The sequence below is a fragment of the Musca domestica genome, unplaced genomic scaffold, assembly GCF_030504385.1.
Source record: "Musca domestica strain aabys unplaced genomic scaffold, Musca_domestica.polishedcontigs.V.1.1 8, whole genome shotgun sequence".
Taxonomy (NCBI): domain Eukaryota; kingdom Metazoa; phylum Arthropoda; class Insecta; order Diptera; family Muscidae; genus Musca; species Musca domestica.
The window spans coordinates 256,961-280,501 of record NW_026712409.1 but is presented as its reverse complement, the minus strand read 5'-3'; the positions used below and the strand labels follow the sequence as shown (position 1 = coordinate 280,501).

Sequence of the window (23,541 nt, the reverse complement as noted above, 5' to 3'; positions counted from 1 at the left end):
TATGTCCAAAAATGTAAACAAAGAATTTACTAGTTTTGCATTTTTGATATCATAAAGGCATACATCGATATCGTAGTATAAACTTTTAAATTCTTGCAGCTTAAGCCAACCAAAAGAGCGTTTTATGTACTCTCACCTTAAATATGAATGTAAATTTTAATATTAATAATACAATAAATCTTTGGAGAAAAATCAATAATCTCGTCTATTCATATTAATGCGTATTTCATATGATTTCGCACAAATTTATATTAAAAACCACAAACAAATTTTTTGAAAAAAGAAATTATGTTGCTATGAACTACGTAATTCTACCATGGTTTTACCCATGGTACAATAAGGAGGTTGAACAGCTTCGTAAAACTACAGAAATACAGCCCTGAGGCTATGCCTGTCAGAATTATTCAAAATTATAGGCGACAAGTTGTTTTCATTTATTTGGTATTTTTTGTTCATTTCTAAAATGAGTCGAATAACACGAATGATGAATGAAATGCCTGGATGTTCTCTAAAAAAAATTTGATCCTAAGTGTTCAATCTTTCAATTCCATGGTAAATCTCGTTAATATTAGTAATGCGCGCCCGCAATTTAAGTTTCTTCCAATCATTGATTTTGAAAATATTTTGTTTTTATTTTTCAAAACAACAAATACATACACAAAATTTGCAGAAATCGGGCACACTTAGAAAAAAATTGTAATCAGCTGGGAGCTCTACCTTACCTTTTTATTTACCATGGTTTTACCATGGAACTACGAATCGTGCCGTAATTCTATGAATTCGTGTACCTAATTCAGAAAGCGAACAACGTGATTGAAATTGCGATAAGAAGTTCTTTATTTTCCTACCGATACCAACATCGGATAAAAAATGAGTTATTTGAATCATAAATAAATATTTTTGAAAATTCGTTAGAAAATGGAAAAGCGTATAGGTTTACGTAAACGCAGATCAGCTGACAGACATTTTATATAATTTTAAACTGCTTGTCTTCATTGTACCAAATAAAGGTGTAAGCACATAAGAAGTCATGGGTAGGCATATTTTGTTACATTTCATAAAGGGATTACAGAGCCGCATTAAAATCTTGCCGTCGTTTTCCACGTACGAACCACGTACTTTAAATTCCAATGAGAACTAGGTATAATAACTAGGCATAACGTTCGATATATCGTTGAAAAAGGCAATAAATCGATGGATAACTTTTATATGGCATCGATAATATCGATTGTTTGGCATCTCTATTTCGGTCATCATTCGGGGTGATTTCAATTTTCTGTATAATAAGAGTCGCGCATATATTTTCAGTTGCAAATATAATAGATACAGACTAGAACGTGTTTAATTGTAATTTATTTCATTCCACGGCAGTATTGAGGATTGTGATATTATCGGGAAGGTATGGTTTTTTTTTTACTTTTACTAAGCAAATATTGTTGCTCATTTGAGTGGCGGCGTTTTTTTGTATGTATGTAGGATTGACTGATCGCCATTTTGGTTAATGAATTTACATCTTTACATAAAAATGAAAACGTTGAGGTTTCTTAAATAGATTTATTCTGCTATGTAATTCCCTGTTTGCCTCTATTTGTGGGTGTTGTTTTAGGTAATATTAAAGGGGTTTGTATAGTTGCTCATGAACATCATTCGTGAAGCTGCTCAACTCAACTGCTAAGGTACATATTATGAAACGTAGCGCTTCACGAGATTCACCATCCAGAACAAGTCATTCTTCACGCTCTCGTTCTACAGCTATGGGACGCGGTGCATATGATAACGGAGGCATGGCCGGGGACTCGCCGGAGCGCATGTCTCCAGACCGTTTAAGACGCCGTGTTGGACGCTCCCCCAGCCCTCGTGCCCGTTATACTGGCGGGTCTCCTCACCGGGAAGAGTATATTCGTGGCGCCCCCATGCCAACTTCTGACAGGCCATCTTATAAAGTTCTTTGTGTGTCGGCCTTGCACTCGAAAGCATCTGATGAATTCATTAAAGAAACTTTGTATCGTGAATACAAAAAGTTTGGCGATTTTAGCATTCGTATTTCCCATGACTTGGATGAAAGGGTAGCGTACGTTTGCTTCCGTACAGCTGAAGATGCTAGGGAAGCGAAACATCATAAGCCAAGAATTGTTCTCTATGATAAAGTGGCCTTGGTAGAGCCAGTATATGAGTCTTCAGGTCGCGGTGAACACAGGTAAGAAAAATGTTAACTTTATACCCATTATATATGATATAGTTACTATTATCAAAATCATAATTATTGTTTCCAAGCACGATGCAAAAATAAATACCTTTGATTTTATTAAATTATGACCTTTATGTTTATGTTAGTCGAGATTATTGTGCATCAAGAGTTTATTATACACAAGTAATTTATTTGCAGGTCGCGAGGACGTTCACTGACGCCACCGGAATATGACCGCTACCATTACTCACGAGTGCCAGTGCCTCCCCCTGGACCACCGGAACACCGCCGACCACCATTGGACCCTTATGATCGGTATGGACCACCGCATATTTCTTCACATCCTCATTCCAGAGAATACCGCCCGATCCATCATGAATACCCAATGCCACCTCGTGGGCCTCCAATACATCGCGGTCCCCCGCATATTCATGGGCCTCCACCACATTATGGTGGTCCACCTCGCCACCTTGGCCCAAGACCTCATGTACCATATGAAAAGCCTGAAAACAAAAAAGATAAATTTCCCAATTATTTACATCATGTTCAACCCGAAGATGACCCTCTTGCTACTCGCACGCTTTTTGCTGGAAACCTAGAAGTATCTATTTCAGATGAAGAATTACGCCGTATTTTTGGAAAATATGGTATTGTGGACGATATTGATATCAAAAGACCGCCACCTGGTACAGGAAATGCCTTTGCTTTTGTGCGGTACCAAAATTTAGATATGGCGCACAGGGCCAAGTGCGAATTGTCTGGACAATACATTGGAAAGTTTCAATGCAAGATAGGCTATGGCAAAGTTACTCCAGCCACTCGTATATGGGTCGGTGGTTTGGGCGCCTGGACATCTGTAACACAACTGGAGAGGGAATTTGATCGTTTCGGAGCCATTAAAAAAATCGAGTACCAAAAAGGCGATACTTGTGCTTATATTCAATACGAAACCGTGGAAGCAGCAACAGCTGCAGTTAAGGAAATGCGCGGATTTCCCTTAGGTGGTCCCGAAAGAAGGCTTAGAACCGATTTCTCGGAGCTCCCAGGCGTGACGCCCACAGCTGCTCCTTTTAAGCCAAAATATGACGAAGCTGCCATATCAGCTGCAGAATACAGACGTCCAGAATACGATTATCATTATGAAGAGCCACATCATCATCATCATCACTATGCTCCTCGTGGGGGGTATTCGCCGTATCCTCCCCGTGGATCATATCGTGGGCGTGGAGGTTATCGCGGACGCGGCCGGGGATCTTATCATTATCCCAATGATGTTCATCGCCCAATACATCCCAGCACTTTAGCTCCAACATCAACGTCGGCCATTCCACCACCAGCTGGTATTGAAGATGAATGGCGTCGCCCACCTGGTGAGCCTGGATTCGAAAGAGGTCGGTCCGCTTCCCGCGAAATCCGAGCTGATCGTTCGCGTTCACGTTCTCCACATAAGCGAACACATTCTCCTGGTTCTGACTCAGATTCATCGCAGCGTCGTAATGGCTCGACATCTTTAGCATCGGCTCGCGCTCTTTCCGATGTGGCTCGAAAATGCACGGTTGTTTGGCAAGGTGCCCTTATCCTAAAGAGTTCCTTGTTTCCAGCCAAATTTCATCTTACCGATGGTGATGCCGATATTGTAGACTCGCTAATGCGTGATGAAGAAGGAAAGCATAATTTGCGAATCACCCAACGGCTACGTCTCGATCCGCCAAAATTGGAAGATGTGCAGAAACGCATTACCTCGTCGTCCTCCCATGCCATATTCTTAGGCTTGGCTGGCTCTACATCCACAACGATTGCTTCCGAAGATAGTTCAGTGCAAACCAGACCTTTGCGGAACTTGGTTTCATATCTCAAGCAGAAAGAAGCTGCTGGTGTTATATCATTGCTAAACAAAGAGACGGAAGCCACTGGCGTGTTGTATGCGTTTCCACCTTGTGACTTTTCAGCGGAATTATTGAAGAGAACTTGCTCGTCTGTCAGTGAAGAGTCATTTAAGGAGGACCACCTCGTGGTAGTAGTGGTGAGAGGTGGAACTGCTTAAAAGAAGGAAAAAATGTCCTACATCAATTCATTGATTTCACATGAATAATTATTTTGATTGACAAGTAAAACGTTGATCATCCCCCTTCACATTCTTGACAAATTAATTAAATAATACCAAAATTCCGAATAAGAATAACGTGTCCATACACATAAAACTACATCCATACATACATACTAAAACCCCTCCTCCTACCATCCCGATAATCAAGCTCCATTGTATAATATATAAATTCACAAATGCTAATCTTTGCTTTCCATGGCAAAGACATCCATATATGTTGCACCCGAATATGCACATTTTTAATTGGTATATCTATTTTGCTCCACAGTCGTGTTGCTACCTGTCGTTGAACTGTGCCAACTATGAATACAAAACTTATACATAGATTTAGCTTCCAAAGTTATATATGGAAATATCATCAAAAATGTGAAAGTGTGAATATATCCCGAAGGAAAGTTAAATTTGCGATCATGATGCTCTGCGAAATGAAATGTGAATTTAAAATTGTTTATTTTTTCAATTAGTTTGCAAATCAAAATCAGCAGTTTTAGTTTACGATAAATGTATACATATATTTTACGAGTAGTGTTGGCAATATTGTGGATCATCATAATGGCTGTAGTGATGTTTTCTTGTGTGACTTCGATTCTAGTGGGCTGTTTCAGCCGAGGCCCATCTAATAAACTCTATAACATCAGTGGCAGTGTTACACTAAACATCAAAGATATAGATTTGACTTTCCAAAGTGAGTTCGTTTTTCGGATATGCATTAGATATAGTTTAAAAGGGTGTTATGAATCGTATGTGCTTGTTATAGTATGGTGAAGTTCCAAAACCACATATAATCTATGGAGCTCTATGGAGCCATCCAATTTTGATGATATGGATAATTTCTTTATTGAATTTGAATACAAATGTGTGGTGTGTTGTTCCATTCTTCTTAGACACATGTCGTTAATAGATACCTGTGGTGAATACAATTTTTTGATGGAATCATATTTATGTCCACCTTGGATGAGTCTAAGTGAAGTGAAAGTAATGTTTGTTTCAACAGTTGATGAGTAGTGGTCTGCGAAGGAAGAAACAAAATACCAAGATACATTAAAAATCTTTTCGCTGTTACTGGTGTTGATCAGTTCCTTCTCAAGTGTTTTTTGTGTTCAAACGGGGTTCTCTCGTCAGAGTGTTTGTGACTTCTATTCCAATAATGTTTTCTGCATACGTTCCTCGAACTAAAGTCATTTCAAAAGAAGTGACGCAGTGTTAGATTGTGTTCACTGAAGTTAGCCCCTTCTTAAGAAAAATGCCAATGCTGCTGTCCCAATTATTCGCCAGCAAATCCTTAGAAAACTAATTGTAGTATTTGTTTAAAAATTATATGTGATTGAAAAGGGTTTTACAAATGCTACATTGTTTTCTACGAGGAATGTCCACCTAGAATGGAAAAAGTGTCGCTTGCGCAATAACTAATAATGAAAACAAATTGAATCTATGGTGGTTGCTCGCTAATTGAACTTGGAGGACGATCAGTTGAGTTCGATTGTCAATAAAAACCAGGCCAATATTTGAAATGAATTTATAACCTTGGCAGTGAAATGCATAACAAACATGTATTATGTACAATGTATCTTTTTATCGTAACTTCCTTTAAAGTAGTGTTGTGCATCTCCCAAGTGATCTTTTGCTCATCCCCCCAGTGAAAGGAACACAGAGGCGGCGTTCAATGTGTGATTTAAGTTATGGGTCCGTTTCCAAAATCGCATGTAAAAATAGATCGTGTATTTTGAATTAATTTCGGTGAATATAAAATCGTAGCGACAACTGTGTATTTTTAAGTTTCTGTTCCTGTATATCCAGATCCAATCTTTCAAATTTATGCAATAAAACTCAATAAATATATATATTTATATAAATACGTACCTAAGTTTCGTTACATTTTATTTACAAACACTGAACGACAAGATGGCATATGCATTTATTGCGATATTATTGTATATATAAATGACTGACTACTGACAATGATTTCAATCATAATAAAGGTAATAAAGTGTAGCTACAGCAAAGAATTTTGGTGTTTCTATTACGTGCGATATGTATCCATCCTTGTCGGCATCCCACAAAAAGTTTACATATGAATAGAAACCCTGCATAAGTTTTTCGCCAATGGTAACAACAACGATGAAGCGGTATCTGGAAGGTAAATGAAATTATTTACAAGTTATTATTAATAAATAGATAGATTATAGTTGTGTGTTGCCATACAATTCTATTACAAATTGACATGACAATACTTAAGGTATATTTTGGATTAAATCGATTCGATGTATGTAAGAAAGGGATTAACGACGCCGAATCCGTTTTATTTTATTCAATATTTATATATTATGCCATCCCGATATGTTGGGAGTGCTTCCGACTACTATCTGATTTGTATAACTTGAAAATTGTAGCAATTCAACAAAAACCAATTAGAAGTTCATTTCTTTTGTCTAGAAGTATATGTAATACAGTAGTAAATTTGCTTTGGAAATAGTGGCATTTTGAAATACATGTTATTTATCAAGGATTCAAAAGACTGCTTATCAGCCAGCACAAATTAAAATATATCTCATGTAATCCTTAATGTTCAGTTTCATTGCAAAACTAATCGACTCTTAATCGTTGATAACGAAAATGTTTGTGTGGGAGTCAAAAGTTTTGTTGGTTTTAATCAATTGGTTTTCAAGCTGGTTTATGGTTGATGCCAATTTCTCTTAGTTTCCATGAAACATCGACAAATCAATGTTCATGTATTCACTTACTTTAATAATTGTATTTCTTAACAATACATTTGTCTGGGTATTTCCCCAGCAATACTTAATTGAATTCATTTGTGTAATACATGTCTTTGGGAGCACTGAATCGTGTTACATAGCTAGCAAAACCTGAGTATTTAATACTCATACTTAAATGCAAAAACTATTTGAAACTTTAAATTATTTTTCTCATCGTTGGCTCCCATGACAGAAGAATACAGGTAGATGCATCAGCACTTGTGAACATTGTTATGGCAATAATATTAAAACGTTTCTGCAAAAATAAATTGAATTCAGAATGTTTTCTTATACAATGGTATTCAGTTGTGATTATGAATATGTGCTGGCTCCACAGCCATGAGGATATAATGCAGCTATAAAATATATGTTCTGTTCCACAACTGCAAGAATGTAAATATTTTTACTACGATAGCCGATTTTTGCTTTACGATATCGAAGAAAATTGAAAGCTAGCGAGGTCCTGCAGGTTGTGGAATTGGGCAATATTGCGTCCAAGTAAAAAAATAACTCAGAAAACTATTAAAATGTAATCATAATGAAGATCGTTCCACCAAACTAAAGTCTAGAACGTGGCTATTCAAAGAAGAATAATGTAATCACACTAAATGTATTAATGTATCCACGCTAAATGAAATGAATGAAAATTTTCATCCTAAAAACATTATTACAAGGTAATGGTTTATAATTCCGTGCAATTCGAACTAAGAACGATCTCGCATAAACAACTCTAAAAATTATTGATATGGTTATTTGAGAATTCCTTGTTGAATGGGAAAACATTAACATTTTGTATAGCAATGATGATTTGTACAAGAAGTGTTCTATGGGAAACAAATTCAGTAAAAGCATACCCAGAGGAATATAGTTTTTGCAACCTTCAGTAAAAGCTATCAATTTGGTAGAAAATTGCTTGGAAAAAGTCACCTGTTTCAGTTTACTGAACAAATTTTTCCTTTAATATCTACTGACAATATCCAGTACAATTTCGTACAAATAATTGCAGGACGAATTGTATGAACTATGATTTTTCGACACACAGAATTTGTCCACTCAATCATGAGCTAAGTATTCGATCCACATTTTGTACCCAACAACTTAGTCTGGTACAGAAAAATGAAACAAATTTAGAAATATAACACCATGTACGAACTTAACTTATTATTGTAAAATTTGCAATGCATTATTCTTTTCAAATTTTAGTACATGGAACGTGGCATTGTTTGTCACTGGGGTTATATGCAATTAATTTATGCTGCTCTTATACAGTTCCAAGTTTGCTATAAAATCCAAAACAAATATGCACATAAGTGTTGGTCATTAGATGCTTATGGCAAATATAACTTCCGTTCAAATCTATGCAAGTCTACATTTGATGCTACTCTGGAATATGAATACTGCGATGAATTCGATATGAAAAATGTAATTTTTGGCTTTTGGAAATTGAGATTGGGTTTAAGATTCAATGCAAATAATCTATATATATTGGAAAAAAGATTCAAGAATCAATGGGGAACTGAAAGCACCTTTGATCAAACATCTAAAGTTAAAAAAGCCTTGCTGAGAGTCTAAATGAAAACACTGTACAGATGTTAAAAGAAGGATCATTTAATGATGTGTTTGTTGTACTTAGAAATAAAAATATGTATATAATTAAAATATATTAAATATGTCATTCCGTTTGTAGCACCTCTGAATATTCGTCGTAGATCCCATAAAGTGTATATATTCATGATCAGCATAAAATTACTAAGTTCGTAATGTTTAATGTTTTAGCTCCGGTAACAGAACATTGAATATCTAGGTCCACGTTTTCCTATGGCACACATATAACGTTACCTTCGGATATTCGTTATTTTGATGATTTAATCCACATTTTGTAAAAGATTTGTGTGAAATTTGGTATTTCTCATATCCATTACTTATACTTTAAATAAATCCTCTTAAAGTAGATTAAACCTGCAAAAAGTTTTAACCTAACTAGCAATAGATTATTATAGATTTTAATCTAGATTATTATTGCCTATATAGGCTCCTATTTTTGTATGGCACCCGTTTTCGTATGGGCCCCATATAGCAGCTCCAATCACTATATGTTTTTTTTTTTTTCAAAAACTGCATTCTCCTACCGATCTTACATACTGGAGTTTGTACTTTAAGATGGAACACGTTTAAATCCAGATACTTTTGTATTAAAGTGTTTTCTTTACCTAATTGTGGAGGGTAGTAGTGGTCCGTAGAACTCAAATACCTTTTTCTTGTTTCTTATATAAAAGCGACAAAGTAACGTTGATGAATTTGACTGTTCAGAATAGTAGTTTCAAACTTCTGTATTTATCTTCAGACCTTTAATATTCAACACTTATTGAATTGTAAATTTGTTTTATTTCTGAAACAAATAATATGGCAAATATTCACAAATTATTCGATTACAAAAATTAACTGTCAAAAGAAATGCTATCCGTGGGAATAGAATTCCGAGCGGATATTCAAGAATGGACATGGACAAAGCGACTCAAACAAGAAACTGAGACCTCCATATGTAATCTTTTGTTTATTGAAACAGTACAAAACGTTTGTATTTATGGACATTCGAAAATAAGCCGTGCGGTCGGCTTATTCAATTCAAATAAGCTTTCTTTTGTCTCTGAAATGGGCTAAAAAATACATTTCAATAAAACTGATTTTATTCGTTTGCTTCTCTTTCGAGACGAGTTAAACTGCCTGAAATTTGTTGCGAAAATGAAAGGCAGAGAGACCATTATCACACCGCCTTTATTCGGAAAGTAGTATTTGAAAGTTACTGCCATAAAACATCTCGAACTCGTTCGAGAAAACATTTTATCGCTGTAATCACTATTTTATGCGCATTGCAGCGATAGTAGGCTTTTGCAGTAATTAGATGAAAACAGCGTTACTTATGAACATTGAAAGCCCACATTGGAAAATGACAAGAGACCGATTTTCTTCTAACTTCGAGCTGCTCCTTAAACTCCGTCCCCTTCATTAATTAGTTTTTTTTTTTAATAATCTAACTTTCTTTCCTAATATTCTACTTGGATAGAAATGAGTTCTTTAGACATTGCAGGCACAGAAAATGTTGTGTGGGTTGTGTTGCCAATACTAACACTTAACACCTGAAGCTGAAGCTAACTACTTCGGCTAAAGCTGCAGTCTGTGAGAAAAACCGGATATTCACCACCTTAGCTAGCCCTCTGCATTCCTCTTACCTATCGTAATCCTTGGCCTTAATACGACTCTTAATTTCTTCGCTGACTAGGGCACAAAATTGCAAAGAGGTCTTGGGCGTGTAGTTGAAATTCAATAACGCTTCTTCCATTACCGTCCTGATGATGTTTTCACATACTTCCTTATTCAGTGGTCGCATTGCTTCAAGACGATATGAGGGCATATAACGCACCGACGTCTGAAAAACCAATTGATTGGCAAGTTAAATCTCCATTCGTTTGAATATAGGGCTGAAAGAAAGTATCGATTTATTAATAACCCACCTTTGCTGTTGCCAACATAGTAGTAAAGGCCGCCATCTGAGTATTCCGACTCGTCTTCTGTAAATAGACACGTTACACTAATAAAGTTAATTTGATTTAGTTCATATTGCGTGATAAAGTTACATTTGTTTTGTTACAATTATGCTTTATTTAACTTCTTAAAATGCAAATTGATAAGAACCATAATTCTGTGGCGCGCGGTTTTTCTATGGAGACGCACGGGTTGAAGCACACCTTACCTTTCCCCTCCTGTATACTGATTTAAATGAAAAACCTAGATAAATGTGATACTGGATTTCTGGGGTCAGATTACGTTCAGCCAAACGAACGCAATGCCAATAATAAACTTATTGATTACCCAAACTAACTGCCATTTCACCCCAATAAATACCGAGCGTAGGTACTTCGGAATGAGTAAAATGCGTCGAAGAGTATTTGGCAATTCTGCGTCTTAATTTTCGTTTCTCATCGTCTGCTTTTCTTTAATGCCATTTATTTCGATCTCTGTATACTCACACTTTGTGGAGTTTCACTACCGCACCACGTAGCACAAGGTTCTCTCTGTAATTGTTAATGTAAGCTAGACTTAGATAAATTAATATAATAAAATCAGTCAATAAAATGACACAAAACCCAGTGAAGTGTGTCTTTTTTTAATTGTTATGTGTTTTATAAATACATTGAAGAAAATTAAACAAAATATTTTCAAAATCAATGATTGGAAGAAACGCACACTGCGAGAAGTGCATTAAGATATTAACCTGTTTTGCCAGGGAATTGAACAGTTTTCGAAGGAAAATCCGGGCATTTAATTCATCTTTCGCGAGGAAAAATATCAAATGAATGAAAACAACTTGTTGCGTGTAATTTTAAATAATGCTTAGAGGAAGCGGACATTGGCTGAACTTTAACGAAGCTGTTCTATTTCGTCATTGTACCATGACAGGATGCAATCAATGCCTTTTGCAATAGTTTTAGCGAAATATTTCCAGAAGCTCAAAAAGGATATTCCCTCATATATAACACATATACCTGTGAAACTTATTTTCCCACATATCTCGGAGTTTGTTTTGGAATTGTTTAATGTAAATGTAATGTATATTTTTGCCAATAAAACATACATTTTATTCACATTATACAGGCTGTTAACAATTAACACCAAATAAAGAGCTTGTGATTCCTCCTTCACACCTCGAAAAATTCATCGCAGACCCCATAACGTATTAAGCAAAGTAGTTTCTATTGTGTCTAGGAGGGTTGGTATTGAAAATGAGGTATATGGCTCCACGTTTTCATATAGCGTCCATATAACTGTACCTTCGGATATTGGGTATTTTGACAAATTAAGCCACACTTTACATAGGATTTGCCTAAAATTGGGTATTTGTTGTTCGAAATGGGTTATACAACCGGTGTCAGAATCGCCTATATTCGTTCTTTGGTGACCCTAGCCAGATTTTGCATGAAATTGTTTTAAATTTTGTATTTAAGACTCGCAATAGATCCTTGTAGTAGAAATTTGTCTCTATAGATCCCGTTTTGGTATAGTCCCCGCTGGTATTTGTTTTTTATTTATTTTATATATATATTTATATTTGTTAAATTAAATATTGAATTATGTTAAGTGTTGGCATTTTTTTTTTTTTATCTGAGGATGAATATGACTGATTCCAAGTAAGTAGAAGCTAAAATTAATAGTTTTTTTTTTTTTTAATTTGTTAGTTACTTCAGGCTTAGTAAGGATGTGTTCAAATATGTTTTGGCTCAAATCACCCCAGACCTCCGTCGGCGTGTAAAATCTACAAGTGTCCCAAACATACTAAAACCAGTAACAATTCGAATACTGGCTGAAGGAAGTTATCAAAAGAGCGCTGGCAACGATTACCATGTCAGTTTATCACAGTCGTCTGTCAGCAATGTGTTCCGCGAGTGCATAGAAGTATTGCATAATAAGCTGTGTCCAAATTAGATCTCATTTCCCCCTACAGAAGAATAGAAATATGAAATTAAAGAGCATTTTTTTTGAACAATACTGGATTTTCTGGTGTGATTTGAATTTGTAGTCGGACCATACTTTCATCCAGGCCTCGCCTGTTCGAGCCCGGCGGCCCTAGGATATTGTGTTTTGCACCAATTTTGCTCCATTATTCCTTGATGTTATTTTTTTTAAGCCATTGCAAACTTGGATTCATTTGCAAGATCTGGATCATTTCGTCAAGTTGTTTTTTTTTTTTGTTGTGACTTTATATCTAAAAAAGCGAAATGTTAATAGATATACATACATATATAGTTTTGTAATGTTAATACATACTTCTTATTCACATCCACTTTTTATACTATTTATTCTTTGGTAATATCAATTTGGAGGAACTTTTGTGTGTTGTCGGCAACAAAATCTCTAACGACTAATTTTGCAGCGTTAGAACGCCTCTTGTAAATTGAATTGTAATTCTCGCATACGACACACATGGCTTTGGAGGCTTTAGTATTATGGTATGAAATGAATAAATAAATAAATAATGCCAATTAGTCGTTACGACGCATCAATTTGCAATTTTCGATACGACTACGCCAAACGTAATAAGGGTGATTACTTTTCAATTCAATTAACACCGTTACCTAGCCCATAGGGCCATGGACGGTTCCAAAAACTTCTATACATGACTACTCTAGAAATTTGTCTCTATAGATTCTCGTTTTGGTATGGTCCTCACTGGTATTTGTAGTTTAAAGTAGTACTCGTCTGAATCCAGATACGTATTATTTTTGGTAGGGGTACTTAAAGTTCGGCCCTTTTTACTTGTTAATGTTTCGAATGTTTCCTCATTTCATTTAAATTTTTATTTCAAAAAAATAAATTTCCAAAGAAATACAAACACATGATGATAACATTTATTTTGGTACATTTATTAATATATTGCGGGTATGTTGTAAACATGTAAATAAGTATACAGTTCCATTAAAATTGTTAATAATATATGTATGTATGTCTGTATAATCAGTGTGCAATTAAAAAATAAAATTAAACTAAATGTATAACAAAAATGGAGTGGGTGAGTTTGCTGTAGCCATTTTCTAAAGAAATGATGATTAACTTTTATTAAAGCTTTTTAGTTTAGTCTTAAACGTAGTTTTTTGTTAATGCTAAAGGAAAATAGCATGGCGACGCCTTATTTTCTCTAGAGACATTCACATTTGTACATACACATATAAACATTGATGTATATATATATACACAGATATAAGATAAACATTGATAACGTGCGCATATTTAAGGTGTTGTTATGCATTTTGGTGGGAATATAAGCTAGCCTATTATAAGTGCTGCCACACATTGTTAGTTAGTGACTATAAATATTTATGCTCGATGCCGAGTTATGAGAATACGTAGAACAATAAATATCAGGTAATAATAAAATAATCAAGTGCGTGTCGTCAAGAGTTTTTTTATATATTATATGTGATATCGAACATTTGTGATAACTGAAATGTCCGATTCGCTATTTAATAGCTGCGTTTGGTCCAGTTGATATTAATATAAGTTCACAATTATTTTGAGCCAACATCCTGTTATGGGTTTTAATCATTTGATCGGATTTTTCGGAGGGATCCTCGGTTAAATTTGCATATAGATTCGAGCAATGCAGATCGTTCAGGTTCAGCACTTTCATTTTCGTCCGATGCTATATTGGGAGACGATGATTGTCTGTCCACACTGACAACAGGCGACGCCTGCATCAGCGACGTTTTCTGTTGTTGGCGGGTTTCGGATTCGTTGCACGTTTGGTACGCCGAGGGTGTTAGTGGAGGAGCTATAAATAAGACTTGACTTAGATAAGATTGTTTCATAAAAAGCAACAAAAAATATGTGTAGAGACAAAACAGTAATGAAAGGCCTAAAGTCGTTCGGGATACTATATATGTAATACGTATTCAATCGACGTTTTTCACCGCTCAGTAAAACACATGTATTTATATGAATTTCACCCAAATACGTCGTGCATACGAGATTTGGGTGCATTTAAAAAGTATGATTGTTACACCCTTACCAGTTTGTGGATGTTAGGATATGGACCCGGCGTATTTGGGTAGTTCGGACGTACAAAACATTTTACCATCCTAATTTGAATCGGTTTTCATGGTTTGTACTTCCAAATCTAAACCGACTGTCAACTACATCAAAGTCCACGGACAAATATGCAACTATCCCTTATTTATTCAATACGCGGTTAAAATAGTGTTGTCAGTCGAAAAAAGATGTCATGTCAATAAAAGAAATTTGGGTTCAAATGCATAATGTTGGCTCATTCGTAAAGAATACATTTGTTTCCCTCTCTTTTTTTGTCCATTTAAAGCTGTATTTGACGATCGAACATATTCTATTGAGCAGTTTTATAAAAGGGATTATTTTCAAACGTTTATGAAAGTGTAAGCTACAAGTTTTCCGACGCAGCGCCGATAGACGAATCGTAGAACCATATTATAAAGTTCCACCAACATACTCTATTTCCAATATCGCAGAATGATAATACAGAATGATTTGTCCTTCTTTCTTAATGCATGAACAATTCATAAATTAGCAGCAAAAAGTATGTCATAGTGATAGATTGATACTTTGGAGTCTACGAACGCCATCTAGTGACGAATACCCATTTCTGTCGATTGTTTTAAATCTCGATATTAATAACATAATTCTTAAGAGATATTATAAAAGTAGAGCTAAAAGAGAAGACACGTGCATCGACGTTTTAAAACTAACAGCGTAAAGTTTTCGGATTAAAATTACTTGAAATTTCTTCATTTTAGATATAAAGTGTTTCTGACAATATTGCTGGCTACAATACAGGGATTATTTTGTTTGTCAATTTTAACACTCAAGCAGATCAACAAAGATAATATTTAGAGGCCGTCAAAGACAAAATTTTACTCCATCAAATTCGGCTACACAACGTATATTAGAGCCGCTGGACGACTCGAAGGCAAGCTCGAAAAAAAACTCCCATTCCGTGATTACTAATTTAATAAGAATGCTGCAAAATGTTTATATTCGGTTTGTGGTCCAAACTGTTTGAGGTCCTTTTGTAGATATCACCATGATACAATTATTACAAGGTAGCAGAAAAAAATGAGGCATATCACATCTATATGTGTATTTTTGTTTCAATTTAAAAAGGATGTGTGCTGCATTTGACAACCAGGAGGAGGATATATCTGAAAGTACTGTAATTTTACATTCTAGAGATATTTGTTTTCACTTTTGAATGTAATAATTCAAATACATTATTATATTCAAATTTTGAAATTACAATTTTACTTTTATTAAAACATCGAACGTTTATTAGTGGAGAAAGATGGTAATGCTTACCAGGGGGTGAGGCAGGGTTATATCATAGGTGTTATTTTTAAAATAACTCCTGGGGAGAATATACCAGACAAAAACAAGGGAACTGATGAGGATTGGTGGCTCTATCCGAAACCTAGGTATTTCCTGTCTTACCCCTGGTAAAAATGACCATCTTTCTCCACCATAAACAAATGTTGTTTTTATAAAAACAATTATCATGGGATTAAGCCTGACTATTTTGCAACAACAAAATTCTATGGTATCCCGGACAAACATGCCAACACTGTTCTATTTCCTTTTACCATATCATACACAATCGGATCCCAATGTTTTGAGTAGTATTTTGCAATATTTGAAATTTTATAGAGAGCAAGAGACATATCTTGCGTATTTTTTACGTTTTAATAATATTTTCCATTTATTTAGTCAAATTTTAGTATTTTGAGCCATCAGTAGCATTGCCGAATACACAGTATGCATATATGAATGCCAGGATTTGGATTTACTGCGTTATCATTGCTATTGCATAAATCCATCTTGTACTAATCCCAAATATCCCACGGACGTGACGTACTTTTTTTTCGGTCTACCTATGGCCCACACCATTGTCTTCGGCAGTCATGCAATTGCTTCTCAAATTTATATCTTCTACATATCAACAACAATGGACTAGAAGCCCTTAAGTCACCAATAGCTGCTAACATCAATGCTATGTATAATTTTATAAATAACGTTCCTTTTATTATATAAGTTATTTCGAGAATAATTTGTAAATCAGTGGAATAAGTATCAGTTGATGGCCTCCGAGGCCAATACTAACATTGTATTTACTAAAACTTAATTCTTTAAATAAATATTTAATCCGAAACTTTACAAATACAGAAAGCGCATGTTGTCTATTGTAAGTTCTAGTTCAAAATCCACTGGGTTTTTCTTGTAATTACAGGAAAATTTTAAATATCTTCGCACAGTGTAATTGAAGGACATTTAATCTTGAATTTAACAACTATGTTAGTATTTATATACATACATTTTATGTCATGCAACATATCTTGGGAATCATTATTTCCTATGATGCTATTCATACGATTTAAGGAACGCGATGTTGTGTCTGAAGACTCGGTGATGGATCCTCCTCCATGGCCCACGCTGGCTAATGCAACTTTTCCATTGCTATTTTGCAATGATATCTGCTGTTTGAGCTTCAACTGTTTATGGTCCTGTTTCTAAAAAATAAAATCATTTATATAAAAAATTATCCGATTCCATGTTTTTCTTATTCTTAATAAGATAGGCAAAGAAAACCCGAAATGTCGGTTGATATAAGTTAAAACATTTTTTTTTTTTTGATAATTAAGAAATAGTTCATTGAGAATAGGGGAAAATGGGGTGGAGTATCTGTTCTATTTAAAATAGAAAAGACAATTCACATCTCCCACTTGTTCAATGGAAAGTCATACCGCTTTATGTTTCGATTTCCGTTTTTCTTCCTCACAACTCATCAGCTCTTGTACGCGCACAATACGCTTTTGATTTTTCACGGATTTTTGTTCCTCGCGTAATCTATTTTCCGTCTTTTGGATAGCTAACTTTATAGCTTCTTTGGCATTTATCGACAATTTAAATTGAGACCTGGCAATATCGTCCTCTGAAGATTTTCTGCACGTTTCGCTTGCAGAATATTCTTTGAAAAATTCGTGATTACTCAATTGTTCCAGAGATGGCAATCCTGATTTGCAGGCCTCTTTAGACAATATACTCTCCAGTAAATGCTCTAAGATATTAAAGACCCGGATTAATATACGAAAGAGATAAGTTTTAAAAACTGACTTACTCAAAACATCCGGGCAGTCGGTTATTTGTCTAGCTACGGACTCCTGCATCGGGTAACCCATTGACATTTCAAATAATATATGGCCAAAACAATAAACATCTATAGCTTCTGATTTGTAAATTTTACCATGCTGTACAAAAAATGGCCGGTAAAAGGAGGGAACACCGAGTATATAGTTCTCTACATCTAAGAGCTTTACACAATCATCAACAATTACAATGTTTCCTGAATGCAAATGGCCTATGAAAAAGAGACAAATGTTCTTTTCAAAAATGTAGCATAAAAATATGTTTGCTGTCTCACCGTAGGGATAGCCTTTGGAGTGTAAGAATATTAAGACATCTAAAATTTGTTTTCCATAAATCGCCACTTGTTTCATAGACAGCGCGGTCCGTCCTTTGGGATTACCGTATTTACTTAAGAAAGGATTCTTTGGTGTTGCCATGCATAAAATGTCCTTGAGTGATCCATGCTTATGAAATCTACATTAAAAGTTTTTTTGTACTTCATTGTTGTATGTTTGATTTTGATATTCTTACTTCCTTATCACGAGACATCCGTTTTCGTTATGCGCTGCATACTTGGGTGATTCTATGTTTGGATGTTGCATATTAACTAGACACTTCAGAATGCCACCTAGTTCCTTGTCTTCAATATATTTATCAGGTCCGTATTCCAGCCACTCCAAACTAATTCGGTTGCCTCTGTGTGGGAAGAATCATTGGCGTGATCTGATTTGGAGCCGTTGCTGCCGCTACCAGTAACGGATGACTGTTTTACATGTGCGTGGGTCTGGGACCCACTTTTTACTAATGCTTTACTGCTCGACTTGGAATCTGGGGGTTTCGGTGTAACTTTAAAATAATGCTTTCTCAACCGCCATCCAATTGCCCCCAAAGTGGTGCCTAGTGACCACAGTCCTTCACTTCTAAGGCAGAGTAGTGCGTTTTGGACAGCTTGGTCTATGTGAAATAAAATTTCATACTGTACATTTAGAATCAAGGATTCTTTGGCACAAGTGCATCATACGTCAGAATGCAATTTGTGATGCCGTTTCCACACTTAACAGCAACTACTTACCATGAAAAGATTGTGAATAGCTATCAGGGTCAACGAATCGCTTCGCCGGTAGCGAAGAAGCCAAAATTGGATTCATTAGTACAGTGTTTATGTAAATTTGCAATTCTCGTCTACGTTCAGCTATAAAGTCGGGGCGCATATTACCGAAGAATTTTTACCAGGTAATGGTAGGTTGATTCCCGAAATAGAGAGGTGCTTCTGTAAGTCAGCAAAGTCATTGTACCGTCGTAAAACTCTCCACGTATGCTGTTTTAAGTAGCCGCGGCTTAAACGCAACAAATATTCCTGTAGAAAAAATCCCAATAACACAAGTGAAATGCATTCACAAGCAATATTTTATGAAAGTTGTTCTCCCGAAATGCAGTTCTTGAGCCAACCACGAAAAAAACCCATTCGCTTTTTTAGTTATGATACAACAACATAAGTTGCACTCATTAATTTAAATTACATAAAACAAAACCGCCAAGATTTAATAGTTAACATCGCATTTGCTCATAGAACAGGTTGTGTTGTGTCTAAAATTTCAAACTAATAGACATATTTGATCATTCAATAACAATAGGTGTGTACAATAATCCGATATTTCGTACAAAATGTTGTTCGATAACCCAAAAGTCCAGTAAATGGGAGGCGAGTGTAGAGAGCTATTTTGACAACTGACAATTATGAAATATTACTGAAAAAAATACTCAGAATTATGTAGTGGCCTGAGCTAATTTTAAATCGACCGAAATAATTTTCCTATTTTTCAGAAAATAAGAATTCAAAATTGTTTTATACCAATACATAACTAATTTTCCACTATTAAATTGCAATTTTGATTGCATTTTCTCAATATATAAAAAAAAACTTCAGAAAGAAATTAATTATACACTATAGAAAATACACCGGGGGTTTGAGGCTTTCTTCTTTGGGGTATGTCCAACGCCTGCTTCGCGAACCAAAAAGTAGACGGCTTTTGGCCGGGACTTGGGGTTTTTCCTCTGAGGTATGTCCAACACCGGCTTCGCGAACAAAGTTTACTTAAATTTAATATTTTTAATTAATCAACAAAATATAAGCATGACACTTTTTGGAACCCAATATTTCGGGAAGTGTGGACCCACCTCCCGAGAAATGCTTTGTGTTGTAATCAGGTGCAAGAACCAAAAAAAGATATTGAAGTTTTATTTCCATTATTGGTTTCCAAACAGCAAAGTGTATTTTTGATACTTTGGAAATCTATATCTCGGGAAGTATTGATATCCCCCACCAAAAAAAAAAATATGTCTTTAACAATTTCAGAATTTTCCGCCAGTTTCAGCAAAACTCAATCTAAGCAAAATAAAATTAAGCGATGTTAGCTACTTATGCTTATAACTCAAGAACGGCTGGCCTAATCTAGACAATTCTCTTAGCAGAAATTGCACAATACCAAATGGTGAGCTTTTCTGACAAGTGTTCCAATACCTGGTGCGTGATTCCGCTGGAAGATGCTAAGGCATTCAACGCATCCAAAATCGCCGACACAGCTGTATGGGACTCATATCAAAACGGAACAATTTTTATACAATACACTATTGCGCCAATACAATCTAGGTATAAGGAGACGAGTATTAGGTGACTGCTTGGGAATCCTCCTAGACTGGAGAGCGAATGCTATTGACTCGATTTCATTTTCTAATTACAAGCTTAATCTATCTAATTATGAGTTGGCATAAGAGATTTATTTTATGATTATTAAAAAATATACATAGCGTAGTTAAATATCAATAGGTACATATCTGTTAATTACCGTATGTCCATTAACTTCTTGAGCCGTTTCTATAATGCAGTTTATTTCTTGTGTATCATCACTTCGGTATTCATCCTCAAACCGTTTCCCAAATATATCCATTGAAAGAAGTCATTTTAATATCGAATTATATGTTTATGAATTTGAAAAAAAAAAAAATATTGAAACTTTAATTTTATATATACTTTGGCTAGCAAATAATAATTATTAGATCTGGCAAACAATCGATGACAATGCCGATAGTATCGATTCTTTATTTCAGAAGTAAGTATCGATTGATAGTTTTCTCTAACGTAATTATCGGACGAAATGTCAGTAATGGGAGAGTGGAAAAATGTATTTTGGATTGACAAACCAAAAGCGTTGAATCTTAATAATTGTTCTATTCTTGAAAGAGGAAGAAGGTACTATGGTCATTAGCTACTACATGTGCTCTGTTTTTTTACATTTTTATTAAAAAAAATAATTAAAAACATAAACCATGTTCCGCGGATTCATAATTCCTTATCTATATTTGACACTTTATTTTATTTTTATCTTTACTTACTTTTCATTTATCCATTTTTTAATGAGTTTAATAGTTTTGTTTTTTAAATGTCAAAACATCTCTCATTCGCGCTCGCTTACAAGACTTTTGCGTAAACGAACAGATTCCAGTAAAATTTCTACAAACTAACGAGTAAACGAACACTTCTATCGCTCGTAAAACACATGCATATGTAATATAATAATTGCTATGTCCTACCTTGTCTTCCATGGTAGAAGAATATAGGTAGATGCATCAACGCTTGCGAACATTGATATGTCAAAATTTTAAAATTGTTTTGTCAAAAATAAGTAGATTTTTAATATATTCTTTTACATAATGCATTTCCCAACAATTTTTACAAATTTTAATAATTTTTCATTCAAATTTTCAATTCCAAAATCGGTTTGACAGTTCATTGTCCCAGCAGCTGTGTCGAAGCGACTATGTTATGTGTGCATATGCTCGGCATACGATTAGGCATCCGACTGTCACAGAGACTCCAGGGCTAGGGATCTCAACCGCCAATCGAATCCAAAACACTACATTGAAAGGGGACTTTACTACAATTGCTCTACTCTACGATATACAAATAGGAGTCATCATACAGGGATCTCGGTGGATCGATCCCACACTCGCCCACCCTACCTGGATCCAGTATTTCCATTTCTTGCGTTTCTCTGAATCCCCTTGAGCCACACGCTTCGAATCACACACTTACTTCATACCACCTTCCCCCCAGTTATACAAATTTAGCAACACATATTAGTATCTACTGTTTACAAAAGAATCATTTTAATTTTATTAAAAAAAATAAGTTAGCTTTAAATATTTTCTTAATTTTTTTCTCTACTATTTTTTTTCTTACACTAAAATTGACAAACTGTATGGTATAAAAAAAACAAATTAAGAATAATACCGGGCTTCTTAAATCTATGGCTTTATTACTCGGTAGAAACCAATATATTATCCTTTGCCTTGCTTTTCCGCGCAATATTCACGCGTCTATACGAAATTACTAGCCACCTAAAAGAGCTCTCTTAACCGGCCTAATTGCCGCTAAAATTCCACGGCCTAAACTATCAGATCGAATCACAAGGACTCAAGATAATTTTACTGTAACACCTCCTAGCCTTTGAAAATAAACGCGGTATTTTCCCTTACAAATGATTATTACTTAAATCCTAAGAACTATAACCTATCTTATTACTAAATCTTTATACTGAATATTATATTTTTTTTTCTCGAAATTTATGATTATTAACTCTTTTTTTTTTTTTCTTTTAGTTCCAAAAAAGGAGACAGCAAATTTTATGGACGTCACATATATATAAATATATCAAGGACAACCAACGGTAAGACACCTTTTACCTGAGCAGTGATGTATAACGTTATTGATTAATTCTTCTTATCTCTTCTTCCAGTTTACGCTTCTTTCCGGAGGAAACAGATTTTGAACGCCAGACAAACCCTCAAATGAAGCTGGACTTGTTGACTGGTCCTTTACAATGCCGGCGTTCTGGGCGGGATCAATAACAGGCACAGCAAAAAGCTCAAAGTTGCAGCTGGCCAGTTTACATTCAAATCTCCACACCCTCAATGTAACTTTTTTGGCTTTTTTTTTCCTGTGACAACTGCCACTACCTTGCGTTACCAAAAAGAAAAGGCAATTTCCCGCCGTTGTGCTGACCAAAACCGGACAATTTTCGGTGCTTCCAAAAAAGCTTGATACACCACCGGAATATTCACAATAAAAAAATCGCAACACACAATTAAATTTTTCCACTTCTGCACTGCTCTCTTGCTAAGTTTCACCGGTAACGTCTTATTCTTCTTGGCTTTTCTTATGCTCGCAGCCTTTTATACCCCTCTTCTCAGTGAATCCCGCCAGACGCTCATTTCCACGAAACACCATTTCCTGAGCCATTTTCAATTTTCATTCCTTTTTTTTCAACTGTCAATAGCCATTTTTTATTCTATTGTGAATTTCATTTCAGCTCACCCGGAGTAGTAGTAGGTTCCCACCTACTCAGCAATCATAGGGCTGCCTAGTCACTTCTTAGCCTGAGTCACCTGTCATTCACTACCTTTATAATACTCTTAACTCAACCTGTTCGAGCCTATTTCGTACGTAGCGAACCTATCAAACATTTCCGGCATTTTGATCCCATCGCCACCCAGACTACACACCCCGCAGAATTACAAGCAAATTGAAATCTCGAAGCATCCTCACCATCCTCACTAAAAACCCAAGAAAACTGAGCAAATCCATTTGAGGACCAATTATGGGATGCACTACCAACAGAATTGGGATAATTTCTGCGGTGGTGTGGACAGGTTTTTGCCAAAAACCCCGCCCCATATATTTGTTGCCTTTTTGCGCCGAATGTGAACGGCCTGCAACAAAACTTCAACTTCGGCCA

At 35.4% G+C, this 23,541-nt stretch overlaps 2 protein-coding genes, 1 long non-coding RNA gene and 1 pseudogene across 9 annotated transcripts; 1 reads left to right on the top strand and 3 right to left on the bottom strand.

The window, feature by feature from the left end:
• Nucleotides 1–1,231: 1,231 nt before the first annotated feature.
• Nucleotides 1,232–6,159, top strand: LOC101888070 (RNA-binding protein spenito). 3 transcript variants are annotated; one of them, XM_011293878.3, is made up of 4 exons: nucleotides 1,232–1,399; nucleotides 1,607–1,676; nucleotides 1,753–2,197; nucleotides 2,387–6,159. In XM_011293878.3, exons 3-4 carry the CDS (start codon nucleotides 1,755–1,757, stop codon nucleotides 4,230–4,232), a joined length of 2,289 nt encoding a protein of 762 aa, XP_011292180.1. In that variant the 5' UTR covers nucleotides 1,232–1,399; nucleotides 1,607–1,676; nucleotides 1,753–1,754; the 3' UTR covers nucleotides 4,233–6,159. The 3 variants fall into 3 exon arrangements, with proteins under 3 accessions (XP_011292180.1, XP_005182745.1, XP_011292179.1); XM_005182688.4 differs by lacking the exon at nucleotides 1,607–1,676; XM_011293877.3 differs by having other exon boundaries at nucleotides 1,607–2,197.
• Nucleotides 6,160–6,192: 33 nt separating this feature from the next.
• LOC101888251 (dynein light chain Tctex-type protein 2B) lies at nucleotides 6,193–11,427 on the bottom strand. Of its 5 annotated transcripts, none has more exons than XM_005182689.4 (4): nucleotides 11,077–11,427; nucleotides 10,561–10,617; nucleotides 10,279–10,475; nucleotides 6,193–6,425 (listed from the first exon to the last, which is right to left on the bottom strand). In XM_005182689.4, the coding sequence occupies exons 2-4, from the start codon at nucleotides 10,594–10,596 to the stop codon at nucleotides 6,260–6,262; spliced, it is 399 nt and encodes a 132-aa protein (XP_005182746.1). In that variant the 5' UTR covers nucleotides 10,597–10,617; nucleotides 11,077–11,427; the 3' UTR covers nucleotides 6,193–6,259. The 5 variants fall into 5 exon arrangements, with proteins under 5 accessions (XP_005182746.1, XP_058987022.1, XP_058987023.1 ...); XM_059131039.1 differs by lacking the exon at nucleotides 11,077–11,427 and adding an exon at nucleotides 10,684–10,952; XM_059131040.1 differs by lacking the exon at nucleotides 11,077–11,427 and adding an exon at nucleotides 10,800–10,947.
• Nucleotides 11,428–12,114: 687 nt separating this feature from the next.
• On the bottom strand, nucleotides 12,115–13,004 carry LOC131806621 (uncharacterized). Its single transcript, XR_009344115.1, has 4 exons — nucleotides 12,872–13,004; nucleotides 12,635–12,809; nucleotides 12,287–12,542; nucleotides 12,115–12,245 (listed from the first exon to the last, which is right to left on the bottom strand). It is a non-coding gene; the product is annotated as an uncharacterized LOC131806621 (long non-coding RNA).
• A 442-nt stretch (nucleotides 13,005–13,446) lies between these two features.
• LOC131806620 (PX domain-containing protein kinase-like protein) lies at nucleotides 13,447–20,798 on the bottom strand (annotated as a pseudogene).
• Between the last annotated feature and the right edge of the window lie 2,743 nt (nucleotides 20,799–23,541).

Excerpts from the sequence above, each read along its gene's own strand:
- LOC101888251 (XM_005182689.4), bottom strand. The coding sequence starts at position 10,596 with ATGGCGGCCTTTACTACTATGTTGGCAACAGCAAAG. Across the intron at positions 10,476-10,560 it reads CTATGTTGGCAACAGCAAAG|ACGTCGGTGCGTTATATGCC; the intron begins GTGGGTTATTAA and ends TTGGTTTTTCAG. Across the intron at positions 6,426-10,278 it reads AAGGCCAAGGATTACGATAG|ATACCGCTTCATCGTTGTTG; the intron begins GTAAGAGGAATG and ends TTTACCTTCCAG.
- LOC101888070 (XM_011293877.3), top strand. The coding sequence starts at position 1,686 with ATGAAACGTAGCGCTTCACGAGATTCACCATCCAGAACAAGTCATTCT. Across the intron at positions 2,198-2,386 it reads TCAGGTCGCGGTGAACACAG|GTCGCGAGGACGTTCACTGA; the intron begins GTAAGAAAAATG and ends ATTTATTTGCAG.